Source organism: Odocoileus virginianus, chromosome 7, assembly GCF_023699985.2.
Source record: "Odocoileus virginianus isolate 20LAN1187 ecotype Illinois chromosome 7, Ovbor_1.2, whole genome shotgun sequence".
NCBI lineage: Eukaryota > Metazoa > Chordata > Mammalia > Artiodactyla > Cervidae > Odocoileus > Odocoileus virginianus.
Genome location: NC_069680.1, coordinates 29246778 through 29274185, shown reverse-complemented (window position 1 = coordinate 29274185; position 27408 = coordinate 29246778). Strand labels below are relative to the sequence as shown.

Sequence of the window (27408 nt, the reverse complement as noted above, 5' to 3'; positions counted from 1 at the left end):
CGGACGCAGGTGGACTGGTCCCCTGCTCCTCCCGGGGCCAACGCGAGGTGCGCGCCGCGGGGCGCTGGATCGATCCCCTGGTGTCGGCGCGGGAGACTCGTCCCGGGTGAGGCGCGGCCGGGGCCCTTCGGGGGGCGGAGGCAGCTGGCGGGGCCCCGGGGGTGCCGCGTGGACCACTCGGGACTCTGCGGGCGCCGGTGCCCTGGGCTGGGCCCTGCTCGTTCTCAGCGCTCGCGTGGGGTCTCTGCGGGAACCCTCCCGGGAGCCGAGACCCTGGGGGGCGCCGAGTTGTGAGGGGAAAGCCTGGGACCAGCCTGGGGCTTCCACAGCGATCAATATAACGTGTGGGTCGGGGCGGCAGAGGCATTGGTGAAGCGACCCCAGTTGGTCACTTACAAGTGCCTTCTTAGCTCTTTGCTTTGTAACCTCCGGCCTGGCTCCCCGCGTGTTTTATTTTTGTTATTCTGTCCAGTGACCTGTAAGTCCGCTTCAGCAAACCTTTTGATGCCTGACCTTCCCGTCCCGGGATTATACTAAAATTCTTGCTTAGAAAATGGGTCCTACAAGACGCCTGGTTACCATCAAAAGGAGCGGGGTGGATGGCCCTCACTTTCCGCTGAGCCTCAGCACCTGCTTGTTTGGAAGGTGAGCCCTGCCCTTGCCTGGACAATTTAGACAATTTGGCTTTAAAAACCCCTCAGTGTTATTAATCACAGGTTAACAGATGGGATTCACAGCTCCAGGAGTAGTGGAACCCTTGGGTTTGCACAGGACTGCCTGTGTACTGTCAGTGTGACTGGTTGTTTCATATGAAACAGAATTTTGAGGATGATGTTTGTGTGTGTGTGTGTTTAATCAAAGATTTAAAAGTTGGTTTGATAAAAATCTATAATTGGAGAAAAATGTAAAGGATTCTCAAATCCTGCTTGACTTCAGGCAGGCTTTCGAAGGCCACTCTGTTCATCTGAAATCTCTCTGAACTGAGCATTTCTTGGCTGCCAGGGATTACTAGTGATCAAACAAGGAAGGGATCTGTGTTGGCTAGTTGATCTTTTTGGGAAAAAAGTGGGGATGGGAAGAAGAGTCTTTCCGGTTGTGTTTTGAGAACTTTGCTTTGGCTGGCCTTCCTGTGTTGGTGGTGGCAGTAGCTGTGGCCCGTGTATAAACAGGAACCGTTAATCACACCCCGCTCTCATTTTCCAGAAGTGATGGGTGAGTTACCCTCCCTGTGTGAGTTACCCTGTGAGCTACCTAACCCTGTGTGGGGGAGCCCTGACCCCCTCCTACCCACCTTCCATCCTCCTACCAGTCGTCCTGCATCCACGTTCCACCACAGGCCAAGCTCTGGCTCACCTTGGTTCCCTTAGCCAGTTGGCACTTCTGTCTCTGGAATTTTCTCTCTACCCTCCTACATGAGCGATTCCTTTCCAGCTTTCAGATATGGGACTCATGTTCCCCGAGAAGAAGCCTTCACCGAGCACTGCTCTTTTCTTTCCTAACCCCCACGTGGTGATGAGGCTGCAGTTTGTGCGTTTCACTCCTAAGGTCCTGAGAGCAGAAACTATCTTGTTAATAATTATATAGCTGGTGTCTGGTATGGGGTCTGGTGTATGAGAGCTGGTTACTGTCTAGCGTGCCAACAATTGTCCTGTTGAAACATCAGCTGGAGAATTGGGTTTGGAGTCAGTATGTAGCCGTGATTGTCAGCTGAGAGCCATATGATCCCCAGGAGATACCTGGCAAAGTCTGGAGACATTTTTTCATGTCACGATGTGGGAGCCCCACATCACTGACATCAGGGGGCAGAGGTCAGCTTTGCTGCCAATCCTACAATGTACAGGACGGCTCCCCCTACAAAGAACCGTCTGGCTGGTCACCCCTGGTCACCACTGGTCACTGGGATGTCAGTGGTGCCGAGGCAGAGAACCATTGCTCTAGTGATTCTCGCTGGCAGTTTCCTGCCAAACAGATTCTCATTTCTAACGAGATAGTCTTTCTCTCTTGCTGGGACGGTCTCATGCCTCAAAATCAAAATCTTTCCATTGACTTAGAGTAGCTGTTCACTTTCCGTAACTTCCACTCTCTTCGAAAGGAAAAAACAGCAAAATATTTTGGTATAAAATCGCAGTCATTCTTTCATACTGTAGTGATTAAGTATCTTTTTATGCAAGATTTTTTAATCTAGAAACCCACTTGTAGTGTTTGATCATGTGATATGGGTAGGAAGGGCTATTCTAAGGCTCCAGAGGTTCCTGTTGAGAACGGAGGAGTCACACGGTCTGTTCAAAAGTGTTAAACCCGGGATGGTACCGGGGCACCAGAGGCCCAGGGAGCCTTGCTAAGGGCATCTTCAAGCAGTTTCTCTGTGGTTTGGGGATTTCTCTCTTGTGCTGCTTGCTGCTGACGTCAGCTTCCTGTGAAAAGAGGTTGCATCTAGATAATTGTTTGTTGCTTATGTTTAGTCTCTGTAACGAGAGGAGACTTGTGACTTTGTCGGTTAATAGTGTAGTTTTAAAACAATCAAAAGCTTACAAGTTGTGAGCATTTACTGCGTGCCAGGCAAGTGACAGACCTGAGTAACTCATTTAATTGTTATTATTGTTATATATGTATATATATATATATATTTATATTGTTATAAATGAAGAGCACCATGATGTGGATGCCAATGGAGTCCTCTTGGTATATGAAGAAACTGAGGCATGAACAGGTCCTAGTGTGAAATACAGCACTTGTGGTGATAATTAAACCTTTAAACATACATAAAATTACCAACAAACATATGTAAATCTTTTTTATAACAGGAAAAAAAACAGAGTCCAAAAAATATTTATTCTCCAGCTGATGTGAAGTACTCCTTTAGCTGGGTCTCATAATTATAAGCATAAATATTTTAGCAAAAGGAAATTCAGTTTTGTATTCTAATATTTTCCATTATAATTGTTTTTAAGTACCCCAACTTTTAATGATTTAAAGCAGTTGCTTCTACAATACTTGTGAAAATTGTCAGCAAAATGCAAAGATCATTTACATTGCCCAGTTGTTTTTCCTTTATGTCATTGCATTTACAGATCAAGCAAAGAGTTAAATGCTGTTTTATTTTGAGGCAGTAGTATAAATTTTTTTTAATTGCAACAACCTAAAAATCTTTATTCTTTTGAATTAAGGAGTATTGAGTGTGACATTCGTATTCAGCTTCCTGTAGTGTCCAAACAACACTGCAAAATTGAAATCAGTGAGCAGGAGGTGAGTAGGTTTTTCTCAGTCTATTTTTAAAAACTTTTCACTTTGTATCCACTTATTACTTACAAGTTTTCCTGTGTTTTCTATTTATAGGCAGTATTGTTTAATTTCAGTTCCACAAATCCAACACAAATAAATGGATCTACTTTTGATAAACCTGTACAGCTAAAACATGGTGATGTGATAACTATTGTTGATCGGTCTTTCAGGTAGGTAAGAACTAAGTGGGCTAAAGACAGACTTTCTGAGTCACCAAAACCCAGCCTCACAGTTCACCAGGGATCAACATGTTTAAGGTTGTAATTCCCAACACTAAGTCTTTATCTAAATTCATGAGCATCTAGAAGGAATGACAATTGGAGTTTATTGTACCCCGGCTCAAGGATTTGAGAGCACATATCTGCCAAGCGACCAGGTCCTAAGGAGAATCATGTTTCTGCAAGTGTTGTGAAACTGCATCCATTTTACTTCTCTGTGTTAAAGTCAAGTACACTCATAGAGAAAAACCCCAAACGAGATGCATGACCCAACTTATTGGGACAGATCAGCCTTGTGATTTCACCTGTCAGGGACTGAACTGTGCTCTCCTAAATTCACAAGTTCAAATCCTAACCCCCAGCTCCCCTGGAATGGGGCCGTTTTTGGACAGGCCTTGAAAAAGAGGATTAAGTTAAAATGAGGCTGTAATCCACTCCCACTCATGTCCTTATAAGAGACTAGGACCCAGAGAAGCCAGGGGAGCAGGTACTCAGAAGGACAACCCCAAGAAGGCAGCTGGAGCCTAGGAGAGAGGTCCCAGGAGGCCATCCCTGCCCGCGCCTTGATCTCGGACTCCCGGCCTTGGGAACTGTGAGGAAAGACATTTCTCTTGTTTAAGGGTGTGGCATTTGGTTAGAGAACTAATATACCACCCAAGCCATCAGCAGCATTTCCGGAAGTTTTCCTCATGCATCTTCTCATCACTATCTCCCCTCACCACATAAACCACGAGAGTGTGGCTTTTCTGATAGCCTAAGAGGCTTTGGAGTTTTCCTCTAAGCTTGCATCTCTCACCACTACGGTTTTGTCTGCTTTTATTAAACTGCATACACTTGTGACTGAGTTCTGATCTGGTTGTGAGATTCACAGCATGGATGGGATGCGTGGACCCATCCCAGTTGATTCCTTCTCACCACTTAAGGATTTCTTTGAATTAACCAGTTTTATACACAGATATATACCATTCTTTCTGGATGGACATTTGAGCAATTTTGTTTTAGAAATGAGTCAGGGCTTGCTTTTTATCATCAGATGTGGTTAACCCTGTACTAACCTGTCCTGTGTGTTTGAAAAGAACATGTGTTCCACAGCTGCTTGGGCAGAGTGTTCTATCTGTATAGGTCCATAAGATTCAAATTCTTATAATGCTGGTAATGTTTTCTGCTGATTCTTACTTACTTGGACAGGTAAGTTGTAATCATGCATTTAGGATTTTTTTCTTTTTTGTTTTTAGCTCTGTAGGTTTTTGCTTCCTCTATTTTCAGGCCATACTGTGGGCTTAAATTAAGAATTATCTCCTCTGGGAGGATGAAGCTCCATCATGTATCATTCTGTAATGTCCTGTACCTTTAGTAATGCTTTTGGTGAGAGATTTCATACTATAATTCTTTCTGCTTTTTTTTTAAAAAATCACATTGCTTTCAACTTTCATAATCCTTAAGGTTTTAGATGGTCTCTAGGAACGAGCTGCTAGATGCACTTTTGTCTGTAACTGGTTGATCTTGACAGATTGACCCTTTCATCATTGTAAAATGTGCAATGTCTCTAAATAATTTTTATCTTAAAGTTAATTTTTTCTGGTGTTGGTACAACCTCTGAACCTGTCTTCTGGTTGCTGTTTGCCTGATGTATCTTTCTACATCATTATACTTTCATTCTATTTGTGTCTTTTTAAGAAAATATATACTTTAAAAATGTTTTTACTGAACATTAAATGATTATAAGTACTCTAAGTTAGACATTTAGCCAAAGCACACTTAACTACAGGTTAAATACAGTCATAAAGATGTCTTAAATAGAAACTCATCATGCAGGCAAATTGAGTTCCTTGATGTTCTCTTTTGGAAAGTAGAGGATGAAGGAAAAAGGTCTTTCATCCCATATGAAAGAGAGTGAAGTCTAGAAGAATTTACATGCTGTAAGCGATTTTCTGTGACCAAATCAATAAGGTTGCCAGACTCAGTAAAACAAAACAAAGCAAAAAAACCCAGGATGTTCAGTTAAGCTTGAATTTCAGATAAATGAATTTTTTTTTTTTTTTTTTTGCGTACCATTTTTGTCTGATTCTCAACTGTATCTGTTGTAGGAAGCAATATATTAATAGTTGGATCTTTTTTGTCATCATTCTGCTAAATGGAACTCTGTTTTCATCATTGCCTTCATTTGTATTCAATAGATATTTCCTAATTTGAATATCCTGATCATTTCTTTTTCTGTGCTTTTTGTACATTTGCCTTCATTTTTAAAGGGTATTTTTATTGGATAGAGACTTCTAGACAGGAAATATCCGATGTGGAATGGAGAACCAGAACTATTTCCCCCAAATGAGATGCTGCTCAGATTAAGATTGAGATGATTAAATACCTCTAGCAGCAAATAGAAAATGGGTTTGAGGAAGAAGGGCTTGATTCAGAACTCTGGTACCAGGAGAAACAATTCCAGATGCTTGACACCTTCAGTCTTACTTGGTGGTGGTGTTCAGTCACTAAGTTGTGTCTGACTCTTTGTGCATGGACTGCAGCACACCAGGCTTCCCTGTCCTTCACTATCTCCTTAAATTTGCTCAAACTTATGTCCACTGAGTCAGTGATGCCATCCAACCATCTCATCCTGTGTTGTCTCCTTCTCCTCCTGCCTTCAATCTTTCCCAGCATCAGGATCTTTTCCAAGGAGTCAGTTCTTCACATCAGGTGGCCACAGTATTGGAGTTTCTGAGCATGAGTCCTTCCAGTGGATATCCAGGACTGATCTCCTTTAGGATGGACTGGTTGGATCTCCCTGCAGTCCAAGGGACTCTCTTAAGAGTCTTCTCCAACACCACAGTGCAAAAGCATCAATTCTTCGATGCTCAGCCTTTACATCTTACTTAGGTGGCATCTAAATTCTTTTCATCCTCTCTTACCTGGGTACTTAAGTTCAGTATGTGTCATAAAATGTTGTTCTGTGAATTGATACCCGAAGTCTGTTAGAACAACCATGTCTCTTCCTAAACATCTTTACATCTTCCTAAAACATGCCTTTGTTCAGACACAGATGGAGTAGCTTGGAGCTCATAGTGATCTGAAGTTACAGTATAGCTCTGTAATTACTTCAGTGAATGACATCACAAAGTGATAAAAGGTGATAGACACCACCCAGCTTCTTGATTAACCTTCCGTGCCATCAGATGATTTCCATGAGCAAAAACTAGGAGACATTCGATTTTGTTCTATTACGCAGTCGGTTCCAACAGAGTAGATGCTCAGAGATATTGATGAATCATAAAGGCTAGTTAGGGTTCAGAAATTAATCTGGTCCCAATCTCTGATGATGGTGTTCTGAAAGAAACAAGGCAATTTACCTAAATTTTTCGTGCAAAAACACTTCTCTAACTCTAAATGTCTTTCTTTGAATAAAGTAATATCTTGAATAAAACCGAAGTTTGTTCCTTGCCCCTTGGACATTAGTCAGATATAGAAGTTTTATTTTCAGTCACAAATCTTTAATCTGAATATGTGTCTATGATTCTGTGCACTTCAGGTATGAAAATGAAAGTCATCAGGATGCAAGCAAGTCACCTGGATTTCCAGGACAAAGACGGGACCAGGTGATGGGGGATGTTATCCAGCTTTGGGCTCTGAGTCTTTTTTGCATGATGATATGAAAGCATTTGTCTTCACTGACACTGTGTTTTCTTACACGGGAGAACAGTTTACCAGTTATAGTAGGAAAGTGTCACTAAGATGTTAAAACAAGTTGAACTTAGATATATTTTTTAAGCTATTGTTCTTCTTTTATTCAACATGGGAATACTGAGTATTACACCTTGGGCCCCAAAGTCTCCTCAAGTGTCTCACAATCTGATTTTGCAAACCTTTGGTTAAGACAGCCCTAACACAGAACTCAGATTCCAGAAACATAGGATCCAGTGGTTCATTCTGTGTCCCATTTATTCATCCATTTTTATTTTCCTGAGATAATCACATCAGAGTTGTGGGTGCCAGAGATGCTTTCCAGGTTTGATGGACAGATGACCCATGACACTAAAAGACAGTCACTGCCTTTTGTTTATCAGTGGAGAAAACACATTCCACATGGTCCATCTTCCTAAAATGCAGTTCTGGGAGATTTAGTAGGACTTGGAAGGTTCCAGGTAAATCCTGAGACTTCCTATCTGTCCTCCTTTTTACAAAGCTACTCAAGCTAGTCTTGTCTGAACAGGTTGGAACACCCTGGCTTAAGAGTCTTATCACAGGGACTCCTGAGATCAGCCGGAGGCTCTGCCTTTGAAGGTGCTCCTTCCCGAGAGAAGTAACTAATGTCAACCTGCTCATCAGCTTTGGGGGAAGGCTAGCTTCTGAGGGCTTCCCAGGTGGTGAAGAATCCGCCTGCCAGTGCAGGAGATGTGGGTTTGGTCCCTGGGTCGGGAAGATCCCCTGGAGGAGGTAACAGCAACCCACTCCAGTCTTCTTTCTTGGAAAAATCCATGGACAGAGGAGCCTGATGGGCTACAGTCCATGGGGTCAGAAAGTTTCGGACATGACTGAGCAACTAAACACTCACGCACAGCTTCTGAGGCATCCATCCTGCCTACCACCCCCCGCCCCGACTTATTCAGTTGCCCAGTCGTGTCCGACTCTGTTGCTTCAAGGACTGCAGCATGCCAGGCTTCCCTGTCCTTCCTTATCTCCTGGAGTTTGCGAGCCTGTTTCTCTTAACTTGTGAGTAGGTACAAAGAAACCAATCAAAAAGCTGAACTAAGGGTTAGATAGGAGGTCCCAAGGGTCTGTGACCTGAGTGATATCTGGGTTGTTGTGATAATGGAAATATTGAAATTGAATACTTGGAACATTTTATCTGACTGTGATCTTTATGATTGTTGGATATTATCATGCAGACAAATACGGGCTTATATTTTGTACAGATTTTTAAATTTTAATTCATTTTTATTGTTCAGAAACTGATCCCTCACACAGGGAGTTTGAGAAGCAGTGCATTCAATACCAAGAAATCGGAAATTAATTAAAGACAGAAGTTAAAGTATTTGCCTTTGGGTGTATTTTGTGATTCCCCCCACCCCTAGTGATTCAGAGGACATTATTTTTCTAACTTTGGAACAGTATTGGACTTCTATATCTTTCATTCTTGTTATTCTGTAGTCATTCTTCATCTGATAAAAAGCTGCCTGGGAAAGATCGTGAAGGCGGCCAAGCAGGAAAGCTAGGTCTGATCCCGGTGATCTACTCACTCACCTCTTAACTCCTGGGCTGTCAGATACACCTCTAGTATCTGCCAACAAAGAGCCCACATGCTAAATTAATCCCACTTCACCCACGGATCTTGTAGCCAATTTTTGCTAAAACTGAGTGTGAAGTTGATGGCTCTGCCTTTGGTAGGTTCCCAGACCCTGAGAGTAGGTGATGTTGACTTTCAGCTTTTATTCTTCTTTCACAGGAGTTCAGTGGAGTTAGAAGAAGTCACTGAGGTTTAATTTAAGCAATTCTAAGTTTCTTTTCCTTATTCTACTACTATATTTTAAAAAAATCATCTGAGAAATGCTTGTGTTACGAGCCCCAGCACCCCGAGGTCTGGGCTCATTTGCCAAAGTCTCTTCAAGTCCTAAAGAACAGTAGGGTAGGGAAGGCCATCCACCGGAAGAGTATCTTAGTAAATATGATTTACTGTCAGTATCTGAAAAGGCTTCTAAATCGATCTTCGTATTTTGCCCATTCACAGGAGACATCGCGTCGGGTCTCACGATCCAGCTTATCTTCCAACCCAGGTTAGTAGTTTTTTGTTTTTGTTTGTTTTCCTGAGATTCTGTAACATCAGTTCTTTATGTAGATTTGTGGTGAGGAAGGGACAGACAGGCATGCACCTGAGTTAACCTTTTCCCCAAGTGATGTTTAGGCGCCATGCTTGTTGGAGGGTGCACGTGGAGACAGATTGTCTGGCTCAGCTGTCCCCTTAATTCTGAGCAGATTGATAGCACTTGATGCCTGATACTGGCTATCATCCACTGAAGTGATTTATTTATTTGGTTTGTAATACTAGTATCAGAATACTGTCACCATACATTTTGGACATTAAGAAAGTTTTAGGCCAAGTGAAAAGCCAGGTTTTTAAGACAATTTGAAATAGTGTAAAAAATGTGCATATTGCCCGTGTTAAAATCACTGAGAAAATCTCGAACTTCCTCTTATTTCGTAGTTCACTGTCACGAAGGGGAAGCTCAGGATCCCGGCGCCTGCTCAGAAGTCGCGGGAGAAGCTGTCTCGGGAAGGCCTGTGGCCCACGGGGAGGACGTCACGGCCGCACACGCCGTCTCAGGGCGCGGGGAGGGCCATGCTGCCAGGAGAACACCCAGTCGCGTTCCTTCCTCAGAACTTCCTGGAGATAACTGCAGAGGTGCGACGGATCCCACCGCTGGGGACTTGAAAGAAGATCCCAGTGTAGCATCAGGGGCCTGTCGTGAAGAACCGAAGGCTCTTTCCTCCATACAGTGTCTTAAGAGGCGTGACCAAAGTGAGTCTCCCTTTAGGAAGCTTTACGAGTCGATGAAAGTGGGGTTAGATGTGAACCCAGGAAAAGGCAATGTTCTGCAGAATCGCCGAAAATCAGGACCGCAGCGTCACTGCACAACAGGCAGAGAAAGTGCTGACGGGTTACAGGACGAGACTCTGGTCTCCCCCAAATCCAGATGGAAGTCGGGCCGAAGCCCCCACATGAAGGCAGACCCCAGTCTGGGAGAGCAAGCAAGTAGCCAGACTGAGGGAGAGGGGAGTGGGGAGCCGGTTCAGACGCCCAAGGAGCCCAGGAGTCCTGGTATCGCCCGCGCGGAGACGGAGACAAGGAAAACCAGGACCCCCGTGCGGTGTTCACCACACAGTCCCTCCCGGAGGCGGCGGAGTGAAGACCCGAGTGTCATCGGTGGCCGTGTATCTCAGAGTCTAGACCAAGGTGAAGGCTCCGGGGCAGATGATAAGACGCTCACACCCCAGAAGTTCTTGCCTAGAAATCAAACACCCGTTAAAGCTGGGAGTTTTGGGAATACACCGGAAAAGCTTTTCTCCAGAAAGAGGAAGAGTGTGCCTACAAATGTTGACCGTCTGACTGCAGAAACAGAGATTCCACATCCGACGCTTTCAGCTCCACTGGTCCTTCAAGTTGAAAAGAAGATTCAAAGCGATTTTCTCAATAAGCCTGAGAAGCTGGGCCCGGCAGCTAGACAGGTGGGCCCTGGGTTATCCAGTCTCGGTGCAGCTGACGTCTGCAGCTTCGGTGATTCCACAGGTAAGGCTGTTAAGTGTCCATTTATTTCCCCCCTAAAGTTTGCACCTGCCTTGCGTCTAGATGTGAGTTAGCAGTCCCTCCCTTCATTTGCTAATGATTCGCCCTGTGAGCCACAAGGGACCGTGATAAAGAGCCATTTTCGTCATCTGCTCGTAGATTTATGTGGAAACCCTGAAAACCCACCAACCGGAGGAGGTGCTGGTTACTAGGAAAAGAATTAGCAGCGGTCTAAGGAGATAACGTGGCCTCAAAATATATTTGATTCTTGGGAGAATAAGCTTAAGCGTAGTTACTTTACATAGGAGTTCAGTTCTGAACTATAAGCTCTTATATCCATAAGTCAAGCCTTTAGAATAAGCAGTGGAAACCCCTTGGAAACCTCTTCACGTGGGGTGGTTCTGGGAACACCCGCGGACCACCTCCCTGGGTTCATGTGCCAGCTGCTGCTCTAAGTGCCCTTCAGACACTCGCTTCCCATCTTCCATGCTGGCAGCAGGTGGGCCCGTGGGGCAGGTGTCGTATTCCCTTCCTTTTGCAAGTGGGGAAACCAGTCACCTGATGGCACCGCAGGCGGTCGAGATGTGACCCGCGGAGCAGGTGTGGCAGCTCGGAGGCCTCCCACACTCCTTAGGGGACCCCCGGGTGCTCTGAGGCTGTGCCCGGCTGTCAGCTCTGCATCTGCAGGGAGCCCGTGGGTGGGGTGTTTGCTTCTGAGATCAGACTCATGTGCATGACTTCGTGGTGTCCCCATGAGTGTCACAAATGGGGCATGTTGCTTAGACAAGGTTTCGTGTTGATAAGCAGCTCACAAAGGTGTGTGTAGCTGGGCCTGTCTGTCGAGATCTCCGGGAGAAGCTTCCAGCCCCTGGTTCCACTCACATGCAGGTCTAAGTGAGGCCTGAGTGTGAGTTCCTTGGGAAAGCCTACTCAGGCCACTGTCGGAGCTCACCGCTGGCATCCCCCCAGTCCACAGTGGGAACCACTGATCAGGGAGCTCACCGCTGGCATCCCCCCTAGTCCACAGTGGGAACCACTGATCAGGGAGCTCACCGCTGGCATCCCCCTGGTCCACAGTGGGAACCACTGATCAGGGAGCTCACCGCTGGCATCCCCCTGGTCCACAGTGGGAACCACTGATCAGGGAGCTCACCGCTGGCATCCCCCTGGTCCACAGTGGGAACCACTGATCAGGGAGCTCACCGCTGGCATCCCCCTGGTCCACAGTGGGAACCACTGATCAGGGAGCTCACCGCTGGCATCCCCCTGGTCCACAGTGGGAACCACTGATCAGGGAGCTCACCGCTGGCATCCCCCTGGTCCACAGTGGGAACCACTGATCAGGGAGCTCACCGCTGGCATCCCCCTGGTCCACAGTGGGAACCACTGATCAGGGAGCTCACCGCTGGCATCCCCCTGGTCCACAGTGGGAACCACTGATCAGGGAGCTCACCGCTGGCATCCCCCCTAGTCCACAGTGGGAACCACTGATCAGGGAGCTCACTGCTGGCATCCCCCCTAGTCCACAGTGGGAGCCACTGATCAGAGAGCTCACTGCTGGCATCCCCCTGGTCCACAGTGGGAACCACTGATCAGGGGCTCCGTCCGCACAGGACTTGTCAGCGTGTAAAGAGAGGCCTTGTTGGGCCTTGGCATTTCACGGTTTGTCCTGGATCTTAGCTTTGTCAGCATCAGGAGAGGATGAAGGAGGAGAGGTGCAGGCCTCTGAACTCGCAGTAGGTTTGTCTTTAATGGTGAGTGGAAGCAGGTCGCACCTGCGGCGCAGTCTCCTTTGCAGTCTGACGTCTGTGCCCATTCCTCTAGATAAGATGGAGGACGTGGCTGCGAAGAGGAGGCGCGTCTCCTTTGGGGGTCGCCTGAGACCCGAATTATTCGATGAAAACTTACCTCCCAACACACCTCTCAAAAGAGGAGAGACGCCAAAGCAAAGACGGTCGCTGGCCGCCCACACGCCCACTGTCCTGAAGAAAATCATCAAGGTGAGGTTCCGCGGGTCTCCCCCGGGGTCTGATGATGGTCTACATCCTTGGTCCACACTCTTTCCAAGGAGCTCCCCTGGCGGCTCAGTGGTAAAGAATCCTCCTGCAATGCAGGAGACCCGGATTCAATACCTGGGTCAGGAAGATCCCCGGAGAAGGGAATGGTAACCCACTCCAGTATTCTTGCTTGGGAAATCCCATGGACAGAGGAGCCTGGTGGGCTACAGTCCATGAGGTTGCAAAGAGTTGGACACGACTGAAGTGACGAACACTTTTTTTTTCACTCTTTCCAAACCTCTCACACTAGTAGAATGACAGTGAAGACTTTTTTTTACCTAATAAAATAGTAAAAAGCATCAACATCTCTGTGAGAATGCATTCCCAGGGGTGTTGGCAAATGGGCCCCTAATCCAAACCACAACCCAAGTGTGGCTGAGCACAGGTGGGTCCTCGGGACTTCCCTTCTCTGCAGAGGCCTCCTGCCAACCACGCTTCTGGGCCAGGTGGTCACTCTTAGGTTATAGTTAATACCATTTGGAAAGACAGAGCCATAAGATTTTCATTTTTTTCCCTTTTAGAATGACAAGGTGAAATGACAGAGCTTGGATGGCAAGCACACCATGGTTTTGACCGTCAGGTCTTTAGAATTTTTCATCACTGACCCTTTAGGGGCGTGATCTTACATCTCGAGAGAGGTGTGGCCTCCCCCCGTAGCTCCCGTTCTTCAGAGGGCCTGGGCAATCTTTAATTTCTTTTCATTTCAATTAATGATCTTTTCCTGTTGGTATAGGAGCATGAGGTATGTCTCCTTCCTGTCTGTTTTATATGAGCCCCGGAAATGTGCCAAACCCATCCTTCCAATGGGTTTGGAACCCATGCTGACCCAAGGTGGTTAGACTCCCACGGAGGGTGTTTCCTTGGATATAGATCAGAGCCCCACTCATCAGGAAGTTCTTTCCACCTTTCCACTGGCAATGCCTCAGTTAAGACTTATTCAGTGCTCTCTTTTCCCTCTTCTTTTTAAATGAGAGACACAGACTCCTGTCTCCACTGTATGCTTGACAGACACCAGTCAAAGCAGTCAGTGCTTCAAGATTTACACAACTAAAATTGTTGAGCGGATAGGGTTTTCACATTCGTTCATTACACAGATGTTGTATTTGTGGTAAGATTTCCTACACACATTCCAATCTTGCCAGGAGCAGCCCCAGCCATCAGGGAAAGAAGATTCTTCAGAAGTCCATCTGAAAGTGACCTCACTGGACACCTTCATGAGCTCTCCGGCTCCTCACGCAGTCCACGCTTCTGCGGCCACACCCAACCGATGCCGCAGGCTGTCCAAGGTGTCTTGCGTGTCCGGGGTCGGCGGGTCCCCACGTCAGACAGATGTCCCCAAGAGAGGGGGGAGACGGAGCAGCGGCCTCCCTGCCCAGAAAGCGTCCCTGGAGCGGAGCCAGCACGGGATCCTCCAGACCATTTTCTCCAGGAGAAGGAGCGGCGCCTCGGAGGCCAATTTGATTGGTGAGTGCGTGGTGTCTGCAGGTGCGGTTCGAGGTGGACTTTCCCCTGGGTGCCGGTTTGGGAATGTCTCCGCATCTCTTCCCCGTGACAGTGGCAAGATCGTGGGCAGACGTGGTGAAGCTCGGTGCCAAGCAGGCCCAGCACAAAGCTGCGAAGCGTGGCCCTCCCAAGCAGCTGGGCAGACGGCAGAGGAGAGCCAACACTCCGAAGGTGCGTGTTCCGACGTGGTGTGTGCTCTTCATGCGTCAGGGGGACGCGAAGGGTGGCTTTCAGGCTTTGACATGTTGTCAATCTCCCGATTGTTTTCCAGAAGCCGCCCAGCACCGTTCACAGTCAGTTTAGCACTGGCCACGCGAACTCTCCCTGCACCATCGTCATAGGGAAGGCTCAGCTCGAGAAAGTGACCGGGCCGGCTCGACCCTACAGGGTGATAAACAGCTTCGTGGTCAGCAAACCAAGGGACTTCAGTGAAGATCTTTCAGGTAAGAGCGCAGCCCTGGCTCTTAGAAACCAGAGCCCTGTCCTCCTCCTGCGGGTCCCACGCGGCTAGACGTCTCGTTTGTTTATCTGCTGTGCCTGGGACAGGAAGATAAATAACCCAGACAACTCGGAGGCGGGGGGTGGGGTGCCGCATGGTATTCAAGGGAGAGGGAGCGGGATTGGAGAACATGGACCGATCCCCGACAGTGTGGGGTCACATGTCCTACAGGAAGTAGACGGGAAATGCACACCTGTTTTCCCTTTGGATTGGAGAGTTGTTGGTTTACAGTGTTGCATTAGTTTTTGGTGTACAGCACAGAGATTCAAATATATATGTATATAATTATTTTAAAAAGATATTTCTTTAGCTGTTTTACTCCTTTGGCTGTGTCAGGCCGTCTTTGTGGCACGCAGGCCTCTCTCTAGTCGTGGTGACGCAGGCTCAGTAGTTGAGACACACAGGCTTAGTTGCCCCTCTGACATACGGGATCTTAGTTCCTTGACCAGAGATCAAACCCATGTCCACTGCATTGGAAGGCAAATTCTTAACCACTGGACCACCGGGTGACAGCTATATTCTTTTTAAAATTCTTTTCCATCACGGGTTACTACGAGATATGGAGGATAGCTCCATGTGCTGTTCAGTAGACCCTTGGTGGGCACCTAAGGAAACACACACCGTTACCTGGGAGAGCGGCATAGGTACAGGAAAGCTGGCCGCCGCCTTGTGGTGAGGAAACCAGGCTGGCATTCCTACCAGCAGCTTACCCCAGAGTTGGACTGTTTGGTTTAAGCCGTATTTTGCTTCTTGGAGACGCCCTCCCCTTGTTCCGTGGAACGGAGTCCTGTGGCAGGGCTTCCTTGAACCTCTCATAGCTGAACCAGTGTTGCCGGTCTTAGAGTGTGATGCGCCCGGCTTACGCTTGGCCCAGCCTAGGGCCACGGCAGGACCCTGGCTTTGAGAGTTTATGCTCTCAGGGCACCGTCTGCCGGTGCTCCCCATTCTGAGCTCCCGCTTCCAGTGGGGGGTGACTCTTGAACCCATTAGGTGGTATCCCATTTTTATCTCCTGGCAGATTTTCAGATGGGAAAATCACTGTACCACTTACATAAGGATGCAAGATAACCCTCTAATGAAAGTCACATCTGGAGCAACACATTTAGCTTTTTAAAAGCAAACTACAAAAATTAGAACAGTGGTAACCAGCATCCTGACAGGATGCTCCCTGAGGGAGGAAAAAAACTCTGAGCTTGGGCTTCCCTGGTGGCTCAGTGGGTAAGAATGCGCCTGCCAATGCAGGAGACACGGGTTCGAGCCCTGGTCTGGGACGATCCCACGTGCTGCGGAGTAACTATGCGCGTGGGCTTCAAGTACTGCGCCTGCGCCTCAAGTACTGCGTCTGCGCTCCAGAGCCCACGCTCCGCAACAGGAGAAGCCACCGCCACGAGAAGCCTGCGCACCGTAACTCGAGAGCAGCCCCCAGTTGCCACAACCAGAGAAAAGCCCACTCAGCAGTGAAGACCCAGCAGAGCCAAACATTAAATAAAAATTAAAAAAAAAATACTGAGCTTATACCACCTTGTATGCTGCTCCATGTGTATCTGTGTATCCCTGTAAATTATGCACATTGAGTGTATTGATGTATATGTCATGAAACAATGAAGACAAAGATGAAGACGAGTTTAAATACTCAGTACGTGGGATATGGATGTTCTCGGCCTTCCTTCAAAACATTTTGTAGACATGGAACAATGGTCACCCTCAGTGTGAGTACTTTTAAGACAAAACATTAACACGTGATGAAGCTTGAATATCCTGGATATTTTGAGAATGCGGCCTGAGCAGTAGTGGAGGGATGAGGTTTTAAGAAGCTTGGCTGGCTTGGGCACCTTCAGAACAGGCTCCCAGACACACTTTGTAGATGCTGCCAGCCTGAGAGCATCTTTTGATCCACTGTTGTTAAAGTGAGAACTATAAGGAGAATGGGGGATAATGAATGCTTGAGAAACTTAAATCTTCCCTTTAGAGAACTGTATTTTTTCTCCCCCCTTGGGGTTTTGTTAGTAGTGCCTTTTGGTGTTCAAATGAAAAGAAGGTGATATTATTACTTGAGAGTACTAAAAATGGGCGGTCCTATGTCACTTTTAAAATCTGGAGACTTTTTTTTGCACATGAACTTCAGAACCGCATCCCTGAGGACTTTTTCAAGGAGCTTGAGGGCCCTAGGTTTTGGCAGGCATGGTAGGGAGATCCCACGGGGCAATCTCTGCCTTCTCAGCAGTGCTCACATCTGGAGAACACTCTAAAAGACTGCAGATGTCGACTTCCTTCATTCGATCCTTCTAAGAAGGGCAGAGGAGATGTGATATATGATCTAACTCCCCAGTGCCCGCTTCTAAAAATGGGTTCACAACTAATGCATCACCCTCTCCTGAGACCCTGTCTCCCAGGAATTCTAGGGGGTGATCTGTTATTTGCCTTCTGCCATCCCCTCTTTTGTGCTTGAGGACGGGCATGCTTGTTTGCAGGTATAGGCAGTCTACTAACTGCTTTTCCACTGTTGTGATGTAACAGGGCTGCCTGAAATGTTCAAGACACCAGTGAAAGAGAAGCCGCAAAGGATGAGCATGTGTCCCCCTACTTTCCCAAATTCAGAGGATTTGCTTGGAAAAGAGCTTCTAGGACCTCATTCAGGAGAAAAACCTCTGCTGTGCACTTTGGAAAATTTTGGTTGGTTTCCTTTTTTTACCCCAGCACTTTGATCTTTTCAGTCAGAACTGTAGACAGTCTTCTTTTACTGCAACAGTTATGGTATTAACTCTCTACGACAGATCCTCCTGATACTTATGCTGTCCAGCTTTGTCCCATTGTTTGTAGGGAGGAGTTTCTATTGGCAGTGGAACCAGCACTATCTTTCAGAGACTTGCATAAAAAGGCAAACCCGTTTACTAACGGGTGCACGTGTGTGTGCACGTGGCCTTCTCCATCTTGCATAAGTGAAGAGGTGACAAGCAGCCAGGTGTAATCATCTCTCATCATGTGTGTGTGTGTGCTAGGTTGCTTGTTGTGTCTGACTTTGCGATCCCATGGACTGTATGTAGCCCGCCAGACTCCTCTGTCCATGGGATTCTCCAGGCAAGAATACTGGAATGGGTTGCCATGCCCTCCAGGGGATCTTCCCGACCCAGAGATCGAACCTGTGTCTCTTACGTCTCCTGCATTGACAGGCGGGTTCTTTACCACTAGCTCCACCTGGGAAGCCCTCTCTCATCATGGTGGTGTTTTAGTCACTAAGTCATATCCGACTCTTGCGACCCCGTGTCTGTAGCCCCCCAGGCTCCTCTGTCCATGGGATTCTCCAGGCAAGAATACTGGAGTGGGTTGCCATTTGCTTCTCCAGGGAGTTTTTCTGACCCGCGGATCAAACCTGGGTCTGCTGCATTGCAGGCAGATTGCTTACCACCTGAGCTACAAGGGAAGCGCTCATCTTACTTGTATGTAAATTACTCAGATGTGAAAGTGCGGTCAGCAAAGAGAAGGGCAGCAGGTGGGCACCGCGCAGGTGCTGCCACATCTCCTGTGTGGACACCTGCCGCAGGATGCGTGTGAGATGGACATATGATGTCTATCTTCTCTGCCATTCACACTGATCACCATGTGCCTGTCGTAGAGAGAATGGCATGCTGTGCTTGAGGTGCTTCCTGTCGCTAAAAAAATAGATGTTTCCTGTGGACCCTGAGTGCGCTAAGTATAATCCCCGTTTTTGCATCGGTGGTCCAGCGGATTGAGCAGCAGTTTCTCTGGCTTGATGAAAAAAATGTCTGTCACTGAGACCTGAGTGGCAGCCTTCAGAGGACCCTTCTTTCTTCTTTTTTAAGGTTATTTTTGTAATGTGAACTATTTTTCAGGTCTATTGAATTCATTACAATACTGCTTCTGTATCATATTTTCTTCTTCTTTTTAGTCAAGAGGCATGTGGGATCTTCGCTCCCCAACCAGGGATCGAACCCATACCTCTTGCATTGGAAGGTGACGGTTTAACCACTGGACCACCAGGGAAGTCCCAGGGAACCCCTGCTAAGGAATTTTTTTTCCTTTTACCTAATTCCTGTAGCTCCTTACTACCACCTATGATGACCCCACTCTTTGTCACCCGTAACATTATTCATACGTGGGTGTGGTTCACGTCAGGCAGATTTATCTCTGTCTGATAGAGACAGCCTCATATCCTGGGGTGGATGGGAGCCAATACTAGCTTTTAAGTAATATTTTATGAGAATCAGATAGCAAATTGGTACAACATAGAGAACAGAATCTGTTGGTCATGTGTGTTTTAATATCTTACAGGCGAGAATGTGTTTCCTAGGACTCAAGACACAGCAAAAGGGCCATCTGATCAGAGTTCTGCGAGCCCTGCTTTGAGACGCCCCAGCATTAAAATGAGCGAAGATACTGGGAAAACACCAAGGAGCATGAATAAAACCACAGCTGCTGAGAAGAAAACTCCAGTGTCCACGGCAGTGACTCCAAAGGCACCATCAAGTGCAAACAGGTCTAGAAGGTCTGCGGAGCTCGGTGGTGTGCAGACGCCGGGAACAGGGCCAGAGAACCAAGACGCAAAACCTGATCCCATGGAAGACATCTTGGGAAGACGTCTGGAGAAAACACCACAACCAGAGCCGAAGCTGGAGAGAGACACAAAGGAAAGTGAAAAGTCTTTCGAAAAATGTAAGCAAAACATCGAATCGAAAGAAAATTCTGAAAAGACGATAGCTGTGAGGAGATCAAGAAGAGCCTCAGAGCTGAAGTGTGAACCAGCGGCAGACCTGACCACTGGAGGTCAGGAGGTCAGGAGGTCTGGAGGCAGACCTCCTCTCCAGAGGTCGCAGGACACAGAGGCCGAGGAGAACCAGGTGGACATCCTGAGTCTCCTACAGACCCCTGGTCATGCCAAGGAAGTGACGGATGCCGAGAACAGAGCCACAAAGATGAGCTATAAGTCTCCCAAGCCAGGAGCTGTCAGGTCGCCCACCAGGGTGAGCATGCAGTTCAAGACACCTTCCCAGAAGGTGGATGTAGGAGGTTCCTCAGACCTTAGGAAGCCCTCGGAAATGCCAGGGGAAGCCACGCCCACTCAAAGAGAAACAAGAGATGCTAAAAGCATCCAGCTGTTTAAGGAAACTCCAAAACAGAAACTGGACCCTGCAGAGAATTCTGCTGGAAGTAAGAGGCGGCCAAGGACACCCAAGGGAAAGGCCCCACCTCTGGAAGACCTGACTGGCTTCAAGGAGCTCTTCCAAACCCCACATCGAGCCAAGGAACCAATAACTGATGACAAAACCACTAAAACACCCTACAAATCTCCACAACCAGAGCCAGTCAACACACCAAGTAGAAGGGGACATCTCAGGACACCTTCCCAGAAAGTGAATGTGCAGGAAGGCCTCTCAGCTCTCAGGAAACCTCAGCAAACACCAGAGGGTTGTGACAGTGGCATTGCAGTGTCTCAGGAAGCCCCAGAAGAGAAGCTAGACCTTGCAGGAAAGGTACCTTCAGCGAAGAGGCGACCAAGGACACCCAAGGAAAAGGCCCAGACCCTGGAAGACCTGACAGGCTTCAAGGAGCTCTTCCAAACCCCAGATCAAGCCAAGGAACCAATGACTAATGACAAAACCACCAAAACACCCTGCAAATCTCCACAGTCGGAGCCAGTCAACACACCAAGTAGAAGGGGACATCTCAGGACACCTTCCCAGAAAGTGAATGTGAAGGAAGCCCTCTCAGCTCTCAGGAAACCTCAGCAAACACCAGGAGAAACCACACGGTCACCCAGAGAACCAGAGGGTGGTGACAGCGGCATTGCAGTGTCTCAGGAAGCCCCAGAAGAGAAGCTAGACCTTGCAGGAAAGGTACCTTCAGCGAAGAGGCGACCAAGGACACCCAAGGGAAAGGCCCAGCCCCTGGAAGACCTGACTGGCTTCAAGGAGCTCTTCCAAACCCCAGATCAAGCCAAGGAACCAATGACAGATGCCAAAACCACCAAAACACCCTGCAAATCTCCACAACTGGAGCCAGTCAACACACCAAGTAGAAGGGGAGGTCTCAGGACACCTTCCCAGAAAGTGGACATTGAGGAGGAATTCTCATCTCTCAGGAAACCTCAGCAAACACCAAGGGGAACCAGGCACTCAGACAGAGAACCAGCAGATGGTGATGAAGTCATCAACGTGTCCAGTGAAACGCTAAGGCAGGAAATGGACCCTGTGGATTATGTGACTGGAATAAAGAGGCAGCCAAGGACACCTAAAGAAGATGTCCAATCTCTCGAAGACCTGACTGGGTTCAGAGAGCTCTTCCAAAGCCCAGTCCTCACCAAGGTGCCAAGGGCTATTGTCAAAAATCCAAAAATGCTCGGCCAGTCTCCACACCTGAAACCAGTCAACATAACACCAAGTAGAAGGGGACATCTCAGAACACCTTCCCAGAAAATGGACTTGCAAGAAGACCTCTCAGCTCTCAGGAAACCTCAACAAACACCAGGAAGAACCACACGGTCACCGAGAGAGCCAGAAGGTGGTGCCAGAGACATTGCAGTGGCTCAGGAAGCTCCCGAAGAGAAGCTAGACCTTGCAGAAAATGTACCTGCAACCAAGAGGAGGTCAAGGACACCCAGGGGAAAGACCCCACTCCTGGAAGACCTGGCTGGCTTCAAGGAGCTCTTCCAAACTCCACATCAAGCCAAGGAAACAATGGCAAATGACAAACCCACCACAATACTCTGTAAATCACCAGCAGAACCAGTCAGCACGCCGACAAATAAGAAGAGACGACACAAGTCACCTCCCCGGAAAGTGGGCACAGAGGAGGAGCTCTCAGCACTCAGGAGGCCTGCACAGACTCCAGGGGCAGCCAGGCACTCAGAAGGAGAAGCAGCAGGTGATGGGGAAGACATCAAAGCGTTCACAGGAACACCAAGGCGGAAACCGGACCCTGCAGAAAATGTGACTGGAATTAAGAGGCAGCTAAGAACACCCAAGGAAAAGGTCCAATCTCTAGAAGACCTGACTGGCTTCAGAGAGCTCTTCCAGACCCCAGATCACACCACAGAACCAAGGGCTGTTCTCAAAACACCTCAAATGCTCTGCACATCTTCTCAACCAGAGTTGATTGTCACACCAACCAGTAGAAAGAGACAGCCTAGGACACCTCTTGGGAAGGTGGATACAGAGAAAGAATTGTCAGTGCTCAGGAGACCCACACGAGCATCAGGGCAAACCATGAATACATGGTGCAGAGAACCAGGTGATGGTGATAAAAGCAGTGAATTGTTTAAGGAAACTCCAAAGCAGGAACTGGACCCTGCAGAGAATTCTGCTGGAAGTAAGAGGCGGCCAAGGACACCCAAGGAAAAGGCCCAGCCCCTGGAAGACCTGACAGGCTTCAAGGAGCTCTTCCAAACCCCAGATCAAGCCAAGGAACCAATGACTGATGACAAAACCACCAAAACACCCTACAAATCTCCACAGTTGGAGCCAGTCAACACACCAAGTAGAAGGGGACATCTCAGGACACCCTCCCAGAAAGTGAATGTGCAGGAAGGCCTCTTAGCTCTCAGGAAACCTCAACAAACACCAGGAAAAGCCACACAGTCACCCAGAGAACCAGAGGGTGGTGACAGCGGCATTGCAGTGTCTCAGGAAGCCCCAGAAGAGAAGCTAGACCTTGCAGGAAAGGTACCTTCAGCGAAGAGGCGACCAAGGACACCCAAGGGAAAGGCCCAGCCCCTGGAAGACCTGACTGGCTTCAAGGAGCTCTTCCAAACCCCAGATCAAGCCAGGGAATCAATGACTGATGACAAAACCACCAAAACACCCTATAAATCACCAGTAGAAACAATCAACACTCCAGCCAGTAAGAAGAGACGACTCAAGTCACCTCCCCGGAAAGTGGGCACAGAGGAGGAGCTCTCAGCACTCAGGAGGCCTGCACAGACTCCAGGGGGAGCCAGGCACTCAGAAGGAGAAGCAGCAGGTGATGGGGAAGACATCAAAGCGTTCACAGGAACACCAAGGCAGAAACCGGACCCTGCAGAAAATGTGACTGGAATTAAGAGGCAGCTAAGAACACCCAAGGAAAAGGTCCAATCTCTAGAAGACCTGACTGGCTTCAGAGAGCTCTTCCAGACACCAGATCACACCAAGGAGCCAAGGGCTGTTCTCAAAACCCCCAAGATACTCTGTCAGTCTCCACCACTGGAACCAGTCAACATAACACCAGGTAGAAGGGGAAGTCTCAGGACACCTTCCCAAAAAGTGGACATGCAAGAAGACCGCTCAGCTCTCAGAAAGCCTACACAGACACCAGGGATGACAACACACTTACCCAAAGAACCAAAGGGTGGTGACAGAAGCCCTGCAGCATCTCAGGAAACTCCAGAAGAGAAACCAGACCCTGCAGGAAATTTAGTTGCAAGCAAGAGGCAGCCAAGGACACCCCAGGAAAAGGCCCAACTCTTGGAAGACCTGGATGGCTTTAAAGAGCTCTTCCAAACCCCACATCGATCCAAGGAACCAGTGACTGATAACAGTATCCCTGAAATGCTCTGCCGGTCTCCACAACCAGAACCAGTCACCATAACACCAGGTAGAAGGGGACCTCTCAGGACACCTTCCCAGACGGTGGACAGGAAGGAAAACTGCTCAGCTCTCAGGAAGCCTCAGCAAACACCAGGGGAAACCACATACTCACACAGAGAACCAGAAGGTGGTCACAGAGGCAGTGAGCTTCCTGCAGTGTCTCAGGAAGCTCCAGAAGAGAAACCAGACTCTGCAGAAAACATAACTGCACGCAAGAGGCAGCCAAGAACACCTAAGGAGAAAGCCCAGCCCCTGGAAGACCTGAGTGGCTTCAAAGAGCTCTTCCAAACCCCAGATCATGCAAAGCAACCCATAATGATCGATGACCAGCCCCCCACCATACCCTGTAAATCACCAGCAGAATCAGTCACCAGGAGAACAGGCAGAAAGAAACAACTCAGGTCATCCCCAGAGGAAGTGGGTGTGGAAGAGCCCTCAGCACTCAGGAGGCCCTCCCAGGCTCCAGGAGAAGCCACATGCATGCACAGAGAAGCTGCAAAGGATGAAAACAACACCAAAGTGTGTAAGAAAACTTCAAGGCAGAAACTGGTCTCAGCAGAAAGTGTAACTGGCGTCAAGAGTCGGCTAAGAAACGTTAAAGAAAAGGCCCAACCCACGGAAGACCCAGCCAGGGTCAAAGAGCCCTTCCAAAAGCCCAACCAGACTGAGGAACTAAGGAATGATGTAAAAATCGCTCCAGCATCCCACCAGTCTCCACCAGCAAAACCAATCACCAGGAGAACGACCAGACAGAGACGGCTCAGGTCACCACCAGGAAAAGTGGCCATGGAAGAGCCCTCAGCATCCATAGGGCCCACACAGACACCCGGGGATACACACACAGAGCCTGTAGGCAAAGGAAAAGACATCAAGGTGTTGAAGGAAACTTCAGGGCAGAAACTCAGTCCTGCAGAGAGTGTAACAGGCATCAGGATTCGGCTAAGAACACTAAAGAAAAAGACCCAACCCCTGGAAGACTCAGCCAGTGTCAAAGAGCTCTTCCAAAAGCCAGATCAGGCCAAAGAAGCAGAGAGTGATGTTACAATAGCTCCAGGGCCCCGCCCATCCCCACCAGCAGAACCAGTCACCAGACCAACAAGCAGAAAGAGGCGGCCCAAGTCATCACCAGAGAAAGTGGACAAAGAAGAGCCCACACCAACACCAGGGGAAAGCACGTGGGGCCAGCCTGTAGGTGATGAAAAAGACAGCAGAGTGCGGAAGGAAAATCCAAGGCAGAAACTCAATCCTGCAGAAAATGTAACTGGAGTCCGGAGTCGGCTAAGAACACTGAGGGAAAAGACCCAACCCCTGGAAGACCCGTCCAGTGTCAAAGAGCTCTTCCAAGACCCAGATCAGGCCAAAGAACCAGAGGGTGATGTTACAACCATTCCAATGCCCTGCCAGTCTCCACCAGCAAAACCCGTCACCAGACCAACAAGCAGAAATAGGCAGCTTAAGTCGTTGCCAGAGAAAGTGGATGTAGAAAGGCCCTCAGCGCTTAGAGATCCCACACAAACACCGCGGGAAACCACACACAGTGAGCCTGTACGTGATGAAAAAGACAACAGAGTATTGAAGGAAGATTCAAAGCAGAAACTCAATCCAGCAGAAAATGTAATCGGGGTCAGGAGCCGGCTAAGAACCCTGAAGGAAGAGACCCAACCCCTGGAAGACCCGGCCGGTGTCAAAGAGCTCTTCCAAAGGCGAGATGGGGCCCAGGAGCCAGTGAGTGATGTTACGACGGCTCCGGCGCCCCGCCAGTCTCCACCAGCACAGCCAGTCACCAGGAGAACAGGCAGACAGAGACAGCTCAGGTCACCACCAGGAAAAGCGGCTGTAGATGAACCCTCAGCGCTCAGCAGGCCCGCACAGACTCCAGGGGAAACCACGCACACAGAACCTATGGGCGATGAGAACAAGATGAGGACGGCCAAGGAAACGTCAAGGAGGAGCCCAGACTCTGCAGAAGACGTCATTGGCGTCAGGAGTCGGCGAAAAGCATTTAAGGAGAAGACCGTGGAAGACGCGGCCTGTTTCCAGGAGCCCTTCCAAAAGCCCGATCAGGCCGAGGAACTGGAAAGCAATGCTACTGCCATCAAGAGAGCCCCAAAGCAAACAGCGGACAGAAGACCTGTCGAAACATCCCGAAGAGTTCTCAGGGCCCGTAAAGTAAGATTCACAGAAGACCTTGTGGGCAGCAGAGACCCGGCCAAACTCCCTGGTGAAAGTTGCGTTTCCCCGTCCCCCGAGAGGGACCAGGGAGAAGACGGGAGGGTCACAGGCAGGAAGAGGCTGCGCCCCGTGACAGCTGCCCAGGACCCCGAGGACGAGAGGCCACTCCAGAAGAAGCAGAGGACAGCCCCCGGGGAGACACGGGGGCCCCCCTCACCCTCAAGAGTGAAGAAGAGAAGCCTGCGGACTTTGGCACAAAGGACTGAGCCTGTGGGAAACCTGCCGGACGATGACCTGAAAACTAAAGCTACGGATCCACGAGGAGAAGTCGCACAGGCTCCGAATAAGGTGATGGGAGGAGTGATGTGATTGTGCCCTGTGGGCTTCTCAGGGGGCGACAGTCAAAAAGAACCCGCCTGCCGACGCAGGAGATGTGAGAGATGCGGATTTGGTCCCTGGGTTAGAAAGATCCCCTGGAGGAGGGAATGGCAACCCACTACAGTATTCTTGCCTGGAAAATCCCATGGACAGAGGAGCTGGGCAGGAATCGGACATGATTGAATGACTTGGCACAGCGTGGCAACTCGGGTGGATGCTCTCCATTCTGGCGTAAATTTGTGATCAGTTGTATGTAACCCCATTGTAAGTGTGGGTCCCTTTTCCCTCGGGGTCCACAGTCAACACAGTGAGTAGCTGCAGACCACTGGAAAGCATCCCCTTAGGACTTACAGAGCTGTTTAGTTGCTCAGTTGTGTCTGACTCCGACCCCATAGACTGTAGCTCTCCAGGTTCCTGTATCCATGGGATTCTCCAGGCAAGAATACTGGAGTGGGTTGCTGTTTCACTCTCCAGGGGATCTTCCTATGTTCATCTTCAAAGGTATGGAGCTTTGTGCCAAGAAAAAGTGGGCGACTCAGTCCTACCTTGTTCTAGACACTGAGACCCCGAGTGCTGAGTGCAAGTAGCATCTACATCAGTGCTTAAACATGAGGACAGTTTACCCAGGGTGCACGTGTCCTGGGAAGACCATAACTGTCAGGGTTGTCAGTGAAAGTGTTTGGCGCTTAGTCGTGTACCAGCTCTTCACTACCCCATGGACTGTAGCCCGCCAGGCTCCTCTGTCCATGGAATTCTCCAGGCAGAATACTGGAGTAGGTTGCCATTTCCTTCTCCAGGGGATGTTCCCGACCCAGGGATTGAACCCAGGTCCCCTGCGTGGCAGGCAGATTCTTTACCATCTAAGCCACTAGGGAAGCTCTAAGTGTTGTTAGAGAGGTTTGTACATTGGATTCCAGAAATTGAAATTTTCCTGTCCTGCTCTAGCAATGACTTGAAGGAGTAGGAATTCATTTACTGTCTGAATAATGGGGTGTTTTCCTGGAATACCCTTTTAGCACTTGTTATAATCACATTGACATCTATGACAGACATTGTGGTTGGAGTTCATACTGAATCCCTTACTTAGGGTTTATTGGTGGAAATGGTGATTTCTCTGCAGGAGCAAACTGACAGGTACACCCTGACTTGCTTAGACTTTCTTGCATGTTAGGACACGAATCAGTGGAAGATGTTGCAATTGATTCTCCTTTGAGTTCACTTTCAAATGATGTTTTCCATGTTGAGATTTGTAATTGGTATTCTTCATTCTTGACATTTTGTGGATGTCTTTTGAATTTTTTTAGGGAGTGTCCCTGCGTTCCAGGCGTCCTGCTAGAACCTTGTGTAGAGGAGCAAAGACCTGAGGTTCTTCTATCAGCAGAAAAGGTAAAAATAAAGAGAAGCGAAAAGAAGTCTGTGCAGACCTCCCAGGAGATGAAGCTCCAAAGCC

General features: G+C 48.5%; 1 protein-coding gene across 1 annotated transcript; it reads left to right on the top strand.

The window, feature by feature from the left end:
* On the top strand, positions 1-27343 carry MKI67 (marker of proliferation Ki-67). The gene is made up of 14 exons (XM_020879342.2): positions 1-106; positions 473-645; positions 3168-3246; positions 3337-3452; positions 7021-7087; positions 9217-9262; positions 9691-10773; positions 12595-12770; positions 13970-14291; positions 14383-14501; positions 14602-14773; positions 17347-17502; positions 19120-25928; positions 27263-27343. The coding sequence occupies exons 2-14, from the start codon at positions 554-556 to the stop codon at positions 27320-27322; spliced, it is 9297 nt and encodes a 3098-aa protein (XP_020735001.2). The 5' UTR covers positions 1-106; positions 473-553; the 3' UTR covers positions 27323-27343.
* The last annotated feature ends 65 nt before the right edge of the window (positions 27344-27408 follow it).

Coding starts and splice junctions, on each gene's coding strand:
- MKI67 (XM_020879342.2), top strand. CDS start 554: ATGGGTCCTACAAGACGCCTGGTTACCATCAAAAGGAGCGGGGTGGAT. Junction 7,088..9,216: donor CAGGACAAAGACGGGACCAG/GTGATGGGGGAT, acceptor GCCCATTCACAG/GAGACATCGCGTCGGGTCTC. Junction 14,292..14,382: donor CTCGGAGGCCAATTTGATTG/GTGAGTGCGTGG, acceptor TCCCCGTGACAG/TGGCAAGATCGTGGGCAGAC.